This window comes from Sycon ciliatum, chromosome 1, assembly GCF_964019385.1.
Source record: "Sycon ciliatum chromosome 1, ocSycCili1.1, whole genome shotgun sequence".
Taxonomy (NCBI): Eukaryota; Metazoa; Porifera; class Calcarea; order Leucosolenida; family Sycettidae; genus Sycon; species Sycon ciliatum.
In genome coordinates this window covers 9,266,846-9,285,740 of record NC_088643.1, presented here as the reverse complement: position 1 = coordinate 9,285,740, position 18,895 = coordinate 9,266,846, and the positions used below count along the sequence as shown (strand labels likewise).

At 46.6% G+C, this 18,895-nt stretch overlaps 1 protein-coding gene across 1 annotated transcript; it reads right to left on the bottom strand.

The window, feature by feature from the left end:
- Positions 1 to 548: 548 nt before the first annotated feature.
- LOC135812373 (mitochondrial thiamine pyrophosphate carrier-like) lies at positions 549 to 18,583 on the bottom strand. Its single transcript, XM_065325751.1, has 9 exons — positions 18,184 to 18,583; positions 16,874 to 16,953; positions 12,894 to 12,945; positions 12,182 to 12,394; positions 11,065 to 11,134; positions 6,416 to 6,516; positions 4,307 to 4,408; positions 2,873 to 3,010; positions 549 to 2,194 (listed from the first exon to the last, which is right to left on the bottom strand). Exons 1-9 carry the CDS (start codon positions 18,316 to 18,318, stop codon positions 2,111 to 2,113), a joined length of 975 nt encoding a protein of 324 aa, XP_065181823.1. The 5' UTR covers positions 18,319 to 18,583; the 3' UTR covers positions 549 to 2,110.
- Between the last annotated feature and the right edge of the window lie 312 nt (positions 18,584 to 18,895).

Sequence of the window (18,895 nt, the reverse complement as noted above, 5' to 3'; positions counted from 1 at the left end):
AGCACAGAACGGCCTGTTGAAATGGGTCATTGACTCAATAATTGAGACACATTGGACCAGTAACTTATATTCCATAGCCCTTGGCCACACGTTGTGCATTTACAATGCTTTCGATGTGATGAGTTATTTTGCCATCAAGAGTATGTATTTACAGAGGGTTAAAGGGGCGAATCCAGAGATCTCTACACTTGCAGGGGGGTTCCAGTTTAGCCAAAACTGAATAGCTGATACATGTAGACGATGATGGTTTCCAGCAGGACATTTGCGAAATTTAGGGGTGCCGTGGAAGCCCCTAAATTTCGATGCTGTAACCAGTTTGCCAACCATGCACCCTCCGGGCAGAGCAAGGTGTAATTGAGGCATGTTCAGTACACATCATGCAATCAATCTCACTCGAGGTGCGTGGGTCATTGATGTGTGATTTTCGTTGTGATGCAGACCTGGACTGTGAGTGGAGGATACAGTAACCATGGCTATGATGCGCTTACAACACATCTACTGATTCCTTTTATAAGGATAAAATAAACCGGAGATTGTGAACTCAGAAAGGGAGAGAGAGAGAGAGAGGGAGAGAGAGAGAGAGAGAGAGAGAGAGAGAGAGAGAGAGAGAGAGTGAGAGAGAAATCAAGGAATAACATCGGAGAGCACCGCCGGTACAGACGGACTGTTGGATCAGAAGGCGGTGATTGGGAATTTCGACGCAGCAATGGTCACTTGGCGATATAGTCAGGTGATCTGTGCGTACTCAAATGCAGTGTTGCTCACTTCGTTATTTCAGAAATGTTGTTTAAAAGAAATTGATAAAAAACGAGCAGAGTGAATGGGAATTAAAGAGCGAGTCTGCTCTAAACTACTTTCTATTAGTTACTCCAAGTATTATAATGAGAGAGGTTGAGCAGAAGGAATAGGATTACTGGTAACATAACGTGTTAAAAACTTGTCACTGAGCCGCTCATTTGCACTAAAAGAAGAAGAAAAATGGCTGCAATCATTGCTTCACAGTGGAGTATTTGAGGGGGGGGGGGGGGGGTTGAGGTTCGATAAGTTTGAAAGCGTATACAAGCAGCGTCGAGACACTAGTAAAAGGCAATCCAACGAACGCAATTACACAGCACGCTGTGCTGTTGGCCGATCCACGTGCGCACAGACATGATTGATACCAAGACAGTCCGGCAATGCGCGTCCGGTTATTGTACCGTGAATGAAACTCGCAGTCACAGCCAGTCAACCTCCAATCTGTTGCGCAGGTACTTGATACCAAAACATAGGCTGTTATTACTGGGCCGGACTCCACCAAACAAAATAGTTAGAAGGATAGCGGCAAGCTAGCAAGTACATTAGACTAGAATGGGGTGAGTGGGGAAATCACCAAAAAAGGGAAGTCATTTGCATGGTCCGCTAAGTCCAACAAATCCCAGAGTTAGAATTCCATTGACTTCCCGGCTGAGAAGTGTCCTACTACTGGTCCATTCGCCTTAGGAATGGTGCTAGCCGGGCAAGTTGCAATTTCGAATCGATGGTGATAGCATTACTGCTGTGTTCAGTTAGCTGCGATTTCTTGCTCCTAGTCTCGGAGACAGTATGGCCAGCTGCCTGGACTATTGCGTAGATGGAGCGAAGACCATTGCATTCCACCGTGGTAGTCCGAGATCAATGTCTGGACACAGCAGTCGGGCTATTTGTGTTCCCTTGACAACGGCGATGTGCACGTTCACTGTGGGTGCGGGTAAGCACAGTCAGAGGTGGTCGTGGCTGTGATGACAGGCTGCCATCGCATGTCTTGACAAAGCTGATACGTGTACTTCGCGATGCTGCGTGTACGCCGCCCAAAAGCACCAATCTGAACAAGTGTCCATTCTGTGGCCGTGTGAAGCTGCACCGCTGCTCACCGGCAACCAAGACGGCTCACAAGACTGCAGACTGGCATATGGCGAGCTGAAATTGCTCCAGGCGGGGTGTAAGAAGAAATAACTCCTCACGCACACCGGACGGGACTTTCTGCATCTGCAATTTTGGCATCCTTAGGCAAAGTTCTCACACAAACACACATCACCGCTACAGCGAACACATCCATGTCACCTACTGTGTGTGTGCGTGTGCTAGCCGTCCATCACGATTCCTTGCCTCTCAGGTGGCACAGGATGTCCAAACACCACTCGTACGACGTGAAGATCAGCGCCACCGAGACACCGGCCTGCGAAAAAACAACAGAATTGAGAGAAAGAAACTGCTCATGGCCGTCCACTCGCCCACTCGCACAGAGATGTCATCCTCGCTCTGCAGCAGGCGGGACTCACCGCGAGGCCAGGGCATTATCGAGTTCATGACTCCCTGCCAAAACCTCACGGCGGGAAATAAAATATTTAAAAAAACACACACAACGAAACGGTCCGTATGATGTCGTGTACCATGCCCAATGTCCTAATCAACTAACACTTCCACACGCACGCACCCACGCACACATTCATACCAAATAACAAAGCTATTTTCCCTGCAAGAAAGTCCGTGTTCGCAGGCAACAGGCAGCACTGATAGTACCATGTTGCTTTTAAAATGATATCCGATCGTATGTCACGCCAGCCACCGCGCAGCCCCACACCAGTGCACACTGGGCTGTACACTGGTGCAGGGCACTGTGCAACCCCAGACCTGCAAACACTGGGCTGTGCACTGGTGCAGGGCGCTGTGCAACCCCAGACATGTGAACACTGGGACGTGCACTGGTGTAGGGCGCGAGCTTGACTCAGACCTGCAAACACTGGGCTGTGCACTGGTGCAGGGCGCGAGCTTGACTCACGCAATCGGATTCCATTCACCAACACTGTACAAAAGAGACATGCCTGTCCGAGAGGCCGCATGCTTTGAGTCTTACCTTCAGAAGACTAGGTGTGGTGCCCTTGTAGAAGCCCAGGATACCCTCCTGCAGCCAGACAGTACGTGCACAGTCCAGTGCCCCGACGTACTGCCTGGTCTGGCCCACCGACGACCATGCCTGCTCAAAACCTTGTACCTGCATAACACATGGTGTGCAAACAGCAAAACAGGGGCAATGGATACGTTGTGGATCTGCACGATTCGTTCCCTTGCCAGCAGAATCACTGTAGACTCTGATCATGTCACGGCACCCATTTTGGATTCTTTACGCCATGTGCAAACTTTCTGTTCCTTTTTGTTGGTCTTCTTTTTTATTTCACTCGAGTGTGGCTTTGGGTTGAGGATGTCCCAGAAACAATGATGAAAGTGCTGTTATGGTTTGGAAACGAACTTGTACATTGGGAGAATGTTACAGCAAGAAAAAGGCGTGGGAACCGGCAAGACGGAAGTCTGTGCATGTACCGGTCTTGGAAACCCGGTCCATGTTGTAGCTGGCGACGATCCTCGAACTTTACGCATACCGGTACATATATCTATTGTATTGTTGACCGGCACAGAAACTCGAAATCGCTCCGTACGTGCGCTGGATTCAAGATGTCACTCTTCTTCCAGTTTTTGTTTTGCTTTTACAAAACTAGGCCACAGCGGGTTTTTTCTTCTTCTGGGCCATGTTTTACGTCCCTATGCGTGTATTTCAAAAACAAAAAACAAAAAAATTCACAGTTCGAGTGAGACTCGGCTGGAGGCATGTATTTCAAAGCTGCAATTAAAAAAGAAGAAACCTGTATGCAAGAAGAAAAGAGGACCAAAGAGCTACAAGTTACGCTGTAATGTCCACTAACACCAGCAGTTACTTTACAATCAGCTCATGGTGGTGTTAGCGGGTAATATAGCGTAACTTGTAGCTCTTTGGTCCTCTTTTCTTCTTATAAATTAATCCTTGCCTCTCCACCCGAGTCTACCTAAGCCTGTATACAGTACATGTATATGAACATGACTCTCCGCTCACAAACGCTTGTTGTGCGTTGGTGGGTAAGCTGGACCGTGTAGACTACATCAGTCGGCTCGGCAGGAGGTGCCCTGTTGAAGAAAGAGACGATGCACTGCACTGTCAAGTGTGCTGATAGCGAGAGAGCCTCGGTGTGTATTCACTATTCAGCAACAGGAAGCTGTCCACGGAAGCAGCAGGACCAGCCAGCTGAGTGCTCTGCTGGAGACCTGCCAGTATAAGCCATGGCTGCTGAAAAACAGGCACATCAATCGCCATGACGGCATTTCGAGCACACTTTGTACACTACACTCTTTGTACACTACACTCTTTGCACGCTACACTCTTTGCATACTACACTCTTCGCACACTAGGTGCATTGTTCGTAACATAATAGATCCGTAAACTAGTACATGTACTATACGGAGAGGAATTTGTACTCACTTGCAGTCTTTTCTTCATCAAGTCCAGAGGCAAGATGGCCAGCTTCGACAACATGCCAGCTGCCATCCCACACACGGAGCTGCGAGGAAAGCCCAGAACGCTCTGCAGCGAGAAAGTACCATACACCGGCAGCCAGTCTCAAAGGGTCACCCCGGCAGAAAGAACCCCTGTCCGACATTCGGCACGGTGCTTGACAAGACGCAAGGCAATGCCACTCAGTTGTTCTATTGCAGACTTGTGTCATTTGGCTCGACCTCGCAGTATCGAGCACTTGCGCAATTATTTAGCAACATAGCTTTTACTATTACTTGCTATGTATGAGGAAATTAGAGGCCACATGCCTCGTACTGCTCCTTTCTCTCCGAAACTCAACACTTGCAAGCCAGATACGAAAGAAAGGAAAAATCATCAGTCACACCACGTGAAGTCCAAATTTGAAATTGCAATTATTACTTGCTATGTGACTTGGACAATCGACGAGGAGACAATAGTCGTAAAATGGCAATAAATAAGATAAATTGTGCACTCATAACAACAGCAAAAATGAAGAAAGTCAAGTTCCATAACGTTTTCTTGTGACTGTCATCAGTGGAACGCCGTCACATAAAAATGTAATAACTAAAACACACACTTATATACATGTAGCTAATATGGTTTCAGGTAGAAGTACAGCAGCTAACAAGTACAAAAAGCGAAGTTTGCACCTTTGCAATGTGTGAATATAGTGTATGTGAGAAAGGTAGTGGCAGATGAATGTGATACTGTGTGAATGAATGTAACGGTGCGTGTGTATTACTTGAAGAGTGTGAGTGATACAACGTTTTCTTTCTGTTTACATAGCACAGGGTCACGAGTACAAATATACACAGCTTCCAACACCTGCAATTGCTTGAAGAAACGTGCGCAACGAATAACACTAAACCAGGAATCGTCAAACACCTTACGACATTACGACAGAGGAGGAGTTTGATGTTGACAAGAGGAAGTCTGCAGTGTACAAGCATTTGGTGTCCAGTCCAGAATGTCGTAAGGTGTTTGACGATTCCTGGTTTAGTGTTATTCGTTGCGCACGTTTCTTCAAGCAATTGCAGGTGTTGGAAGCTGTGTATATTTGTACTCGTGACCCTGTGCTATGTAAACAGAAAGAAAACGTTGTATCACTCACACTCTTCAAGTAATACACACGCACCGTTACATTCATTCACACAGTATCACATTCATCTGCCACTACCTTTCTCACATACACTATATTCACACATTGCAAAGGTGCAAACTTCGCTTTTTGTGCTTGTTAGCTGCTGTACTTCTACCTGAAACCATATTAGCCACATGTATATAAGTGTGTGTTTTAGTTATTACATTTTTATGTGACGGCGTTCCACTGATGACAGTCACAAGAAAACGTTATGGAACTTGACTTTCTTCATTTTTGCTGTTGTTATGAGTGCACAATTTATCTTATTTATTGCCATTTTATGTGACTTGGGCTGGTATTATTCACGGAATGGTTTCCGCAACAGTGTGTATATCTAGGCATTAAGACAACGTGTACCTGTAGATCATTGTGCTGGTTCAGTGCTATAGTTGAGCAAATGTAAAATAGATCTACGTGACCTTGCTGTACTACTCCATGAGTGGAGTGATTTAGATTCGTACCACTATGCACACAGACTTTCCCAGGCACCTATCTCTTTGATTTCACGCTGGCTACAAGCCTGACTCTTAGTATAGTACAACACGCAGCACACTAAACACTATAAGTACAGCATTGGTAAGCATGGTGTACACTCAGTGATCAAACAGGCACCCTGCAGCTATGCACACCATAGTTGAAAAGTTTACAATACAGCAGGTGAGACCGATGCCATGAATATTTGGTGAGCACAAAACTACACACACACACACACACACACACACACACACACACACACACACACACACACACACACACACACACACACACACACACACACACACACACACACACACACACACACACACACACACACACACACACACACACACACACACACACACACACACACACGCATATAGGCCATTCGCAGCACACACCCGTAAAGTTACTCGTCCAGTCTCTTCGTGACATACCCGTTCCCCGAGTGTCTGCGTCCACAGAGAGCTCAGGCTGTGGTAGATGGAGAACTGCAGTCCAGTCTGCGGGAATACAAGCAGCAGTGTTGGCGACAGCCCTGCAGCGCCACACAAAGCACAGAGCACAACAAAAAAACAGAGGCCGTTTGTAAAAAAAAAAGGCATGGGCTCCAACCGTTACACCTCAGCTTCACTAGCAGTTACTGTAAATCAACAAATATTCGGTGCATATTATGTTTTACTGTTAAAGCAGAAATTTTCGGCAGTGTAATATTGTCGGCATTCTCCAAAATCGGTGGTTCGCTGGAGGGAAATTGTCGGTAAACCCATTTTCCAGGTAAGTGTACTAGTACCGTAAAGTACCGTTGATCCGCCCCCCACGCCATGTCGCTTCCCAGCTGGGTTTTCGGCAGGGGGCGGGAATTAGATCAAGGCTGTCAAGTGCAGTACGATGTACAACAACGTAAGAGTTCAGACTCGATGTGCTGGATTGTGCACATTTTCATCCTGGATTGGCAAATATTGTGTACAGCAGTGCATGCGTCGGTTCAACATCGTATTTTCGTTGTATACGCCGAAGTCGCTTCACAGGTAGAAAATCGACAGGGGACGGGAATTAGAGAGGGGGCGGATCAAACGGTACTTTACGGTACTAGTACCGACATTTTCGGTGCGTTTTATTTTAGGTAAAAATTGTCGGCACCGAAGCTACCGAAAATAAACACCACCGAAATTTTCTGCTTTTAGCCTTTTACAGTACTTGACTTGACCCCTGGCACTTGCTACCACACAAGGAGCAACAAACAGTTGCTCTATTATCGCCAAAGTCACTACCTCTTTTCAAATTAATACTACTGAAGGAAACTCTTTACTTTTGTTCAACAACCACCATCAGGAACAAAGAAATGCATGTACAGTTGAAACCTGGTCAAGAGACCACCTGGGTTCAGCAACCACCTGGTCTGTAGGACCATCATATGTGTGGAATATGCAAGGGGCAACCTGGCTTCAGACACCACCTGTATTCTAAGACCGTAACAAACATGGGATGGTCAGACACGGGTCACTAACAACTGGGGCATTGAAAAAATTGCACGACAGTTTTCTTTTACAACTGCTCAGGGGCACAACAGTCACGACCTGGTGAAGAAAATATATTCCATCTACTGTATTGGCAGAAATTTTAGCAGGTGAATAGTTCTGTCCAAGTTTGAAGAGTTTGTCCGATCCATAATTTCGTCCAATAGCGCCAAGAGTACATAACCCCCCAGAGTGTGCAACTCCCACATACCCTGTTGTCCCGACAGAATTTCAAGTTGACGTCATTATTTATGACGCAATGCTCCTTGCAGCAGTGATTTACAACATGTGTACGGGTGTCAACGCATCACACGTTTTTCTTTGCAATAATTTGTACAGGATCGATCGGCTTCGGTCAACCACAGGTTCCGGATTCGTCTGATAATCCGTGTACAGTGCGCATTGCATCATCAAAATGACGTCAACTTGAAATTCTGTCGGGACAGCACCCATAGTGGAGTTGCACACTCTGGGGGGTTATGTACTCTTGATAGCGCTGTAGCATGTTCAGTGCTGCCAAATAATTTTCGCCCAAAATCGGACACCCTTCACCGCCAAGGCTGGCCACATGGTGCGAATTTTTCTCCTCGGCAAATATTTTACAGAGAATTCAAAATATCGCCGAAAACACCATGAAAATTCGCTTCGTTGCCATGGTAACCCCGGAGTTGTCATGAATTTTGTAATGATGAGTGTGGTCGCACACTGACTCTGTACACACTGTCAGCGTACATGCCATCCAGCCTGATCCAGGCATGTTACTTTGCACTTCCACAGCCAAGCGCTAGCCCTTTTGAAGCAAATGTACAGTGATTTGTGCCTTCAGTTGCGCTGCAAAGTGAAAGCACAGGACTTCTGCATAGGAAAGTAATGATCTCGGACATTTTGGCTGCTTTTCGGACGTTTCCCTTTTTGGACCGGTTTTCGGAAGAGCCTTCAAAAATCGGACACTGTCCGAAAAATCGGACGGTTTGGCAGCACTGCATGTTGAAAGGATGAGAAAATCGCAAAGAGTCCGGTTTAATTTAGTTTCTACTTCACCTCCTCTCCGCATCCAGTCACACTGTGCATGCCTAAGTCATGCACAGTAAGTACGTTCTTACTTGAGATATTCGGTACGCAATAGTCACAGATCTGCAATTTTTAAAGCATTTTCATAAGAAAAAATTAACCCACATGCATGCACCTGCCACCGCCCACCCAGGTGTGCGTGCACACACCCGCTAGGCCCTGTGGCCAAGCATAATAATATTATGTATACACACGAATACACACGCAGGTATTCCACATTGCAATATGCTTGCAAAACTTGCTCGCACCAGCACACCAAGCATAGAACCTAGTTGTGGGGGTTTGCCATTATCTTTTTTTTCTCACATTTGTCACTCTTTGAAATATCACCAATGATAGCAAATTGCCGTGTTAGCAAGAGCCATTGGCATTGGGCACAGCAAGCCAATGCATGGCTCATAATTCTTATCACCTCATAACGCGCACAGCACGGCAATTTGAAACAAGCACAATTGGCAAATATGTCACCCGGCAACAGCAAACGGGTACATCGTTACAAACATGGTGCCCCGGCAAACTCAACGGGATCGCACCAACACAAACACGGCCCCGGCAACAGCAAACGGGTACGCCGTTACAAACATGGTGCCCCGGCAACAGCAAACGGGAACGCACCAGTACAAACACGGCCCCGGCAACAGCAAACGGGTACGCCGTTACAAACATGGTGCCCCGGCAACAGCAAACGGGGACGCACCAGTACAAACACGGCCCCGGCAAAAGCAAACGGGTACGCCGTGACAAACATGGTGTCCCGGCAACAGCAAACGGGAATGCACCAATACAAGCTGGCCTGGCAACTTCAAACAGGCACAACTGACAAACTACGGTACCCAGCAACAGCAAATGGGTACACTGTTACAACATCAGTCCATCACATCAAGATGCCGCTGCCACAACATTGCAGCAGTAACACAGCAGCCATGTATACGTGGCCCTCCCGGCACAGGAAGTGATTGCAAAATGGGGGGGGGGGGGGGAGGGAGGGAGAGAAATTACCAGCCTGACAAGGAAAGCACTTCTTGTCCAAAGGAAAAGACAACCAAACTGCATTCGACTAGCTACTGCAGCGCACATAAAGGCAACAGTAGCAGCAGCGCAAAAAATGTAAATTACAGACGCACAGAATAATAATTTTAAAATGATATGCATCATGAGACCATCACTGCGCATGTGCCCGCGTGGGCTAACTTGGTTTTGATACTCAAAGCCGGCATTTTCCCTGGCCAGTTCCGTGTAAGCGCACGCGCGCATGTGGCCAACTCAGTTTTTTCTTTGCGCTGGTCGCAGATCTGTTGAAAAACTACCTCGTGTCTTTCCCTTTTTCGGGAACAGTATTTTTTCTTTTCCTAACTAGCAAGTTAGTTAGTTTCTTGTAGTATTTGCCATGGATGTTGGCGACATCGATGCTGACCTTGAGTTCGTCTCCTCGGAACAATTCAATAAATTGGAGACCTCTGTCACCACGTTGAAGTCAGACGTTTCTTCTATCGCCCATAAACTCACTTCAATTACGGAATTATTGACGAAGAATTCCGGTACCAGTAACCCAGGTGTTCAGCACACCACTGCTCCTCAACCCGATGACTTCGGTCAGAAGTTGATGGATGTCGATGAGGAGGTCCTACATTCAGCCTTACTCCCTGATTCAGCCGAAGCCGGCGATTTAGAACAGGTTTCTTTCGTGGGAGACGAAGAGCTTGGCGCTCATGTATTGCCAAAGCTGGCCGAATACGTCAATCAATGTTGCTCCAAGCGGATCGACGAAGAGAACCTCGCGGACATGAAACGCCGCTGTCCTCGACCCGCCAACTGCCCAACACCCTTGTAGTGCCCCAAGTGAACGAGGGGATTTAAAAAGAGTTGGGCAAGTGGACGAAAGCCACTGACGTCCACATGCAGGCCACGCAGAATCTGGTGGTCAAAGGTACGGCGGGCGTCGTAGCAGCAAAAGAAACCTTGATGCAACCTAGCCCATCAGCTGAGGCATTGACGAACGCCAGCAAACTCTTGTCGTTAGCTATAGCGCTGCTAGGAAATTCAGTATTCGAACTGTCCCAACGACGCCGGAAGGTAATGCGCTCTGGCATCAACAGGAACTACATGTCCTCATGTGATGTGTCCGTGCCGGTCACAAACCAGTTGTTTGGCGACAATATTCAGGACTCCATCAAGGAGATTAACGAGTTGGCTAAGGTTTCCAAGAGCGTGTCTAGCACACGCGGTGACTCACGGTTTCACCCGTACCGCCAGGCTGACCGCCGCTCATCGTACGGTTCTAAGCAGAACACTCACCAGACCCACCAGTCTTTAAACGGGAGGGGCACAGTGCTCTTGTATGCTATGAGGAGGCTCGTAGAACTCCAATTGGAGTTCGCCGAGGCTCCTCCAATTTATATTCAGAACTCTTAGGACGAAAAGGATCAAATAGTTTCACGGCAAACAGGTCTGCTTATACAGTACATCTATCACCATCTATTTCAAACACACATCACCTCTGTAAAACGCCAGGGCTCCTTCATTCCGCCAAACGTGCAGCACTCCCTGATGCAGACTCGTGTACACCTACGTGAGATCAAACACAGGCAAGAAAACACACACGGACAGTACAGTAAAACCAGGTTTCAGCGACCACCTGCTTTTAAAGACCATTTTTCCATGCACGGACAGTTCTACACAGAAACTGGACCGGATACAGAGACCGCCTGCCTTGCGCAACCAGCGATCGACTTTTAGTGGACCAAGTGCCATATCTGACCTGCATAAAGGGACCAAAACTAGCCAAAAAGTGTTATCCTGGCCGGCAGGCTTGAATGCAACCGGGTTGAAGCTCCGCTCAGAAGCAAGTGCGTGCAATCAAAAGAAGTGACAAAGCTATGCCCCACACCTGTCATTATGAGTACAATCATGGAATTAACATGTGCATGTGTGTACACGATCCGAAATGCCGTGAATGCATGGGACCTGGTTTCATAGACCATCTGGTTCTAACGACCGCTTTTTTTTGTGTGATCTTCTCATAATGCTAATGCCACAATACTATAATCACAAGGTTGAGGGAGTTGCAAACGGGAACAGTCTGAAGAAAAGATTGACTGTCACCACCAGGACTCGAACCACAGACCCTCAGTTACTAGTACGTCATCAGTTGAGATGCTTTGTATGGAGTGCCAAAGCCATGGCACAGCGATGCACTATGCTACTGCTATGTATAGTAATATTATGACTCCTTTCATTGTACAGCTATGTATAGTAATATTATGACTCCTTTCATTGTACTGCTATGTCTAGTAATATTATGACTCCTTTCATTGTACTGCTATGTCTAGAAAATATTATGACTCCTTTCATTGTACTGCTATGTCTAGTAATATTACGACTCCTTTCATTGTACTGTTATGTCTAGTAATATTACGACTCCTTTCATTGTACTGTTATGTCTAGTAATATTACGACTCCTTTCATTGTACTGTTATGTCTAGTAATATTATGACTCCTTTCATTATCATCATTCATATTGCACGTGCGTAGGAAATACATGGTCTGTTTTGCCTTGACGGATTCCGAGTGCGAGACACAACAATGGCGACTTCAGTGTTAGTCTTGCCTTACCCGAATGCGTCTGCTGCATTGCGCAACCAGCCGCGTCCGCATGACATCAAGCGGATGAGCAGCGAGCGTAGCGCAGCAACCGGCCAAGCCACCGCAGATGAAATTCGTCGCCGCCGTCGTCGAAGGCCGAGATGCTGAAGCCGGGGATCCCTGGCTCGAGCCCTGGCCGCCGAAGTGACTGGCACTTGTCTTCATCCCTTCAAATGCGTAGAACTACACAGGTAGAGATGCACCGTGCCACATATTCACACAAGCATGCACATACATGTAGTGCACATACGCATGCACATACATGTACACATACGCATGCAAGCATACAGCACGAATAAAAAATAAATAAATTTCACGGTTCGCGTGAGACTCGGCTAGAAGCCGAGTTTTCCGCATCCGCCGTGGGAACGCCACCACCCTCTAGGATCAAAGGCGCAGATGCAGCGCCTAAACGGTGGGAGGTGAGTAGATCAGACCCACCACCAAGTGGTCAAAGACCGAAATCCCTACATACAGCACGAATACATGTAATTATACGGTGCACATTGTCATTACGTAAACGGCATGCACAGATCGCCTAATACGAAGGTCCCAGCAGCAAGGCATGCCATCCCTGATCTCCTCAAACCAGGCCTTCCCACATGTCAGCCACACCTGTAGAGAATGATTTCTCACAAGCACACACACACAATGATTATGAAGCATATTCAACATACTGTACCTGCACTGCTCCATACGTGACTGATAACAGCTGAGCCGGAACGTGACCTTTCCTGCAGTGAAAAAGGTAAACGCAAACGCACGCGCGTGTACACACACACACACACACACACACACACACTTCTTGGCTCGCAAATCACAATAAACAGCACAGGTATTCCCCGCTACTTTTCGTAGTTTGAGCACTCTGGCACTAGAGCGACGAGCTATCTTTAATAATGTCTGTGGTTCCTTCTTTGCACCATGGCTGGTAGCTTGGCCAATTTAGCTCCTAGCTGTACTGATGTTTTTTTTGTTTGTTTTTTGTCCTGATGAGGCCTTTATGGCCGAAACAGCTTGCAGTCTACAGCATTGTGTAAACAGTACAGGTAGATAGCAGCCGGTCCAAATGATCAATTTTCTTCTCTTGCCATGGCTGGCTAACGCCCCCTCCTTTGCATTGGCTTCTGCCATTGGACGGTGAAATAAATAAAATAAAATAAAATAAATCAAGCTTTGGCCGGGTCACGTTTCCTGCTTTGGTAGTGCAACCGTCAGGAGACACTAGTATAACATGATGCCGACGGTTGTCACTTGCCAGTACAATGTAATGCGCTTAGGGGCCGGGCCGTCCAAGGTTACCAATATTCTTTTCAAAACGAAAAGTTTTCGTTTTGGGGGTGGGTGGGTTTGATGGAGTTTCGCTTTGAAAATAATTATTGAATGCAGATGGAGAATGCCCAGTTACTTCTGGGTGTTGAAAATTGACATCACTATTGTATTGGAATTCGTTTTACCTGCAGAAAAGGTGGGTGGGTGGGTGGGGGCTGAACAATACTAAAACTTTTCGTTTTGTAAAAACAATCGGTAACTCCGGACGGCCCCTTAGGGGCTATCCGGCACTATCGGTAATTTTCATGGAACAAAAAAGTTTAGTTAGGACCCTCCCCCACCCACCCACCCCCTGAACGAAAAATTTATAGAATCGACAGATACATCACAGCTGAGTGGTTAGAGCATCGCTGGCCTCAAGCGAAGGTCCCTGGTTCGAGTCCTGGTGGTGACAGTCAACTTTTTCTTCAGACGTTTCCCGTTTGCGTCTTTCCCTCAAACCGAAGATATAGAATGGATTGGTGTTCCACCTATCTGCTATCTGTTTTCTGATGATCGCTTAGTGCGTGAAACTCGGAGTTCAAACACTTTTTTCATCCTCTTATAACTGTTAGGTTAGGTCTTGTCTTGCTTGCCTTGCCTTGTCTTGCTTGCCTTGCCTTGTCCTCTATCGAACTTCTGAGATTCTCTTCCCTTGTCGTTGTCGACTTGAAACTGCTGATCCGCTCGTCCTATTGTGACTGTGCCTGTCCTAACATAACTTTGAAGACAAGGTGCTTGCGGCGTGACGAGGATGACATTGACACGCCAGTCGACGGTGTCCGCAGACGTTTCGCGGAAAATATAACACAACTCGGTTTGGCCTCTATCTGTTGGACACATCTAGTAATGCTGTCTTGGCTGCTGCCCTGGATCCAAGATTCAGAGACTTGAAGTTCCTCCAGGAAGACGAGCAAGATGCAGTGAAGGACCTGCTGATTGAGCTAGCAAGTATCGGCACTTCACCTGTCGTTCCGCCTGCACCTAGCTCTGAGCCGCCTGCGAAACGAAACTGCTTCCTGGACGACTTGCTTGGTGAGGAAATAGCAAATGAAGGCGAGTCTGTGGTAGCGGAGGTGCTGACTTACCTTCAGGAGAGGCCTGTGAGTAGAGTGAGTGATCCTCTCACTTGGTGGGCTGCCAATGCGTCTCGTTTTCCTCGCCTGGCGAACATTGCTAAGCGGTACTTGTGCATACCAGCAACGTCTGTATCGTCAGAGCGAGTATTCTCTTTTTCCGGGAGAATTGCGGACAAGCGCCGCAGCAGACTCTCAGCACCAATGATTGATGCCATTGTCTTCCTGCACAAGAACGCATTCCTTCTGAAGCTGTCAGAGAACCCCCTCCCTAGGCCAGAGGTGCCACTCACTCTCGCCATAGATGATGCTGCAGAATGTGAAGATCTTCCTCAACTGCCGCAACTTCAAGTAGAGCAAGTGGCACTGGACACAGTCGACATCTAAAGCACTTGCAACTCTCTGTGTTCTAGGCAGCTAGACTCCTAGCCATTCACTCATACAATTTACTAGTACAGGTGAAATCCTGATAATTCGAACCTCAAAATGCCAGGAAAAAACTTCTAATTATCCGGACATTCTAATTATCCAAACATGAACCCACAACACAATATGTATGTCAAAATGCTCTCATGGTCACGCAGCGTTGCGCTATGGACCTTAGACACAAATTTTACGGACACTGAACTGACCGGCACAGCCTGCTCGTGCAAACTGAACTGACTAGTACAGTGTACAGTGAACTTCGAATTACACTTTGCTAACTTCGAATTATCAGCACAAATCCCACACATTTTCTATGTAAGTGAAATCTGTGGGACTTCTAATTAGCCGACATGTCCAGTTCGAGGTTCGAATTATCAGAAATTTTTATGTGGGAATCGTATTGATAGAAATCGGTCCTGGAAAAACTTCTAATTAAGCGGTATGTTCGAATTAAGCCATATTCGAATTATAAGGATTCCACCTGTATATCAATTCAACATATTCATCGTGTAATTGCCAATGAACAAAAAGAAAACAAAGAACATGCAGAGCTCACTGACTTGTCAGTTTGAGCACTCTGGCAAGGTACGTTCGAACGTTCGGGCCTGATTGGAAATTTTTATTTCCATTGCTATCAGGTTCGGCCTCATTTCCTCTGTGCTGCGCTGACGAGTCCACAAAGGACGAAACAGTTCTGTCCGCAGATTGAGTATTTCGCTCCTGCTCTTGTAGCAGTTGAGCACTCTTGCGTGGGGTAGTGCCTTTGCTATTTGCGTTATGCAGAGCTCACTGACTTGTCAGTTTGAGCACTCTGGCAAGGTACGTTCAGGCCTGATTGGAAATTTTTATTTCCATTGCTATCAGGTTCGGCCTCATTTCCTCTGTGCTGCGCTGACGAGTCCACAAAGGACGAAACAGTTCTGTCCGCAGATTGAGTAATTATAATACTATATTTTTGTCTTGATTCTTGAATTTCCTATCATGAGACACGAAATGCAACAGATATGATTGAAAAAAAAGTGATATTAATTAATGATTTTTATGTACTTTTTTACAATGGCTTCTAAAGGGTACCCGTTAACCCGCCCGTTAAGAAAAATACCCGTTTGTTAGTTAAAGGTACACCAGTTTGACCCCTACAGTCTTATTATTGTTTGTTCCAGCTATCAATATATCAATACCGTAAAGTCTTCTACAAAAGCCGCACTTGAATTGAAGCCACACTTGAATTGAAGCCGCCCTCGAATAGAAGCCGCAATTTTGGGCCCATCAAATCACACATACAGTCAACTTCGCTTATAACGACTGCGGATATAACGACAATTCGCGAATAACGACAGCATTTCCATGCCCAGAGCCAAAGTCCCTTCCAACTGTAATACATATAATGAGACTTCGGGTATAAGGACACTTCGCGAATAAAGACACTTTTTTGATGCCCCGCCGAGTGTCGTTATAAACGAAGTTGACTGTAAGCCTGGTTTTAGTGTTGACATACATAGAAATACCTGTCTTGTATAGAAGCCTGTCTCATATAGAAGCTTGCAGAATTTCACCAAGAAAGTCATAGAAGCAGCGGCTTTTATACAAGACTTTACGGTATATTTCAAAAATGAAACTCTTGTTGATCCACCTACCGTACGCATAGTGGAAACTTGCCTCCGTTTCGTGTAAAAGATATTACCGGAATGGATGGCCCCTTCGGCTTTGTACTGGCAGCACTATCTTGAATTAGTTGGATCAGTGGTAAAGAGTGCAGTGCTATACACGTGCAGCAAGTCGAGTACCAGTATCAGCAAGAGTTCATAATGGACTCCTGGTGTCAGTAATAGCTTCACCAAGCACTTACCACAGGCCACGCACGCCTTCTTCTTTTACAACGCGAACGAGCGATGAAACTATGCCTGTGTAGCGGATGTCGGCGGCGGCCTGAGATACAGAATGGCAATGAAGATAAGCACCATGAGTATGATAACTACTCATCTCTCTCTCTCTCTCTGTCTCTCTCTCTCTCTCTGTCTCTCTCTCTGTGTCTCTGTCTCTGTCTCTCTCTCTGTGTCTCTGTCTCTCTGTCTCTCTGTGTCTCTGTCTCTGTCTCTCTCTCTCTCTGTCTCTCTCTCTCTGTCTCTCTCTCTCTCTCTCTCTCTCTCTCTCTCTCTCTCTCTCTCTCTCTCTCTCTCTCTCTCTGTCTCTCTCTCTCTCTCTCTCTCTCTCTCTCTCTCTCTCTCTCTGTCTCTCTCTGTCTCTCTCTCTCTGTCTCTCTCTGTCTCTCTCTCTACGATGCAAAATGCGACGTTTCGAGCTTAGAACAATAGTATCTACCCACAAAGGGGAACACTTCACCTTTGTGGGTGTGGACCATTTCTTGTGTGTTGCATCTCCGTGCTTTATGCATCAAGCAGCTAACTACCGACAGTTAGACGCCTACACGAACGTTGCAATTCATGAATCTAGTGAGCATGGCTTTGTGTACATTGTCATAATTTCTCCATATGAATTATCAATAATAATCCACGCCAAGCCATAGGTGATAGCTTGCCTAATTTTCTTTTTTTCTTTACTTATGTTCGGGTGCCCTGCTACCAGCACCCCAGGTACCTGAAGATTGCAAAGAGCACAAAACTCTAAGTTGTATTAAACTATACAATTTCTCTCTCCCTGCTGTCTGTGTGCTTCCCCATATGTACATACCAGAGGTGAGTCTTCAAAATGATCACAATCTGCCTGTCTCAAATTATTTCTCCACCGAAATGTGGATGCAAAAGTGCCAATATTTGTATTTTGTATTTGTATTTATGGATTCTCCACAGGCCTCAGCCTAAATCGAGGGAGTCTCTAATATCATGTAGCACTTATAGCAGTATGCATGTTGAAAGTTCAATACCGTATTAAAACTGCCCAATTACCGCGAGGTATTCATGTTCGCTATCTAGCGAGAGCGTAACACGAATATTGGCCTCCGCGAAAATCAAACTTGAACAGAGTGTGTATGTGTGTGTGTGTGTGTGTGTGTGTGTGGCCATAGTGCTAAGTGGACAGTTGCCATTGCAAACTTGCTAGCTCTGAAAATCGCGAAAATAGTGAACATTGTGTGGTTCACAGCAATGGGCATGCAGTGTGGCTATTGCAAGTGCACCTGAAGAATGTTGTAACACGTACACTTGACACTTGGAGTTGGTAGCGAATCTTCAGCAAATCCAGAGGCGAGACCAAGGCACGGGTTACCACACCAGATACAGCTCCAGCAACTGCGTAGTCACTCCGCAGCAGCTTATCTCTACGTTCACCGTCCATGCTTCCACAGAAGACAATGACTTTCAGTAGAACTACACCAGAGATATTTCTAGTGCCTGCTACATGTCAACACCATACACTCTTCTGGGTAGATTACGATGCAGGATAAACTGGACACCAGCGTTCACGGCGTCGGTGCTCGTCCATGCTCGCAGGAGGTAATTTTACTTGGTCATAGCCCAAGACCAGAGCTGATGAATGACACGTCCGGACGTCCCGTCCATCACTTCAAAAGTACTGCAACTACAGTACTTAGAAAATTATTACGCAAAGATTATCAGTCTTCTGTCTGTTGAGTCAGGAGTCAGTAGAGTACCGGTACCCACATGGCCACACCATGCAGACTGCTTGCGACCGGTAGACAGGTACTAGGTACTACATGTACTAGGTCTACGGTGTCGACCATGTACCAGGCCTCGTGCTCCCTGGCGCCATGGCCCTGCTTGCGACAGACAGGTCGACCATGCATGCGCGCGTGGTGTAGATAAATGTTGTGTTGTTGTGAGGATCAGGGAGGAAGCGCCGCCAAGGCCGCACCAAAATCGGGAGGGACAGTCCCAGAAAAATACAGCATAGC

Excerpts from the sequence above, each read along its gene's own strand:
- LOC135812373 (XM_065325751.1), bottom strand. The coding sequence starts at position 18,318 with ATGGACGGTGAACGTAGAGATAAGCTGCTGCGGAGTGACTACGCAGTT. Across the intron at positions 6,517-11,064 it reads AGCCCTGGCGTTTTACAGAG|GGCTGTCGCCAACACTGCTG; the intron begins GTGATGTGTGTT and ends GTGGCGCTGCAG. Across the intron at positions 2,195-2,872 it reads CCACACCTAGTCTTCTGAAG|GCCGGTGTCTCGGTGGCGCT; the intron begins GTAAGACTCAAA and ends GTTTTTTCGCAG.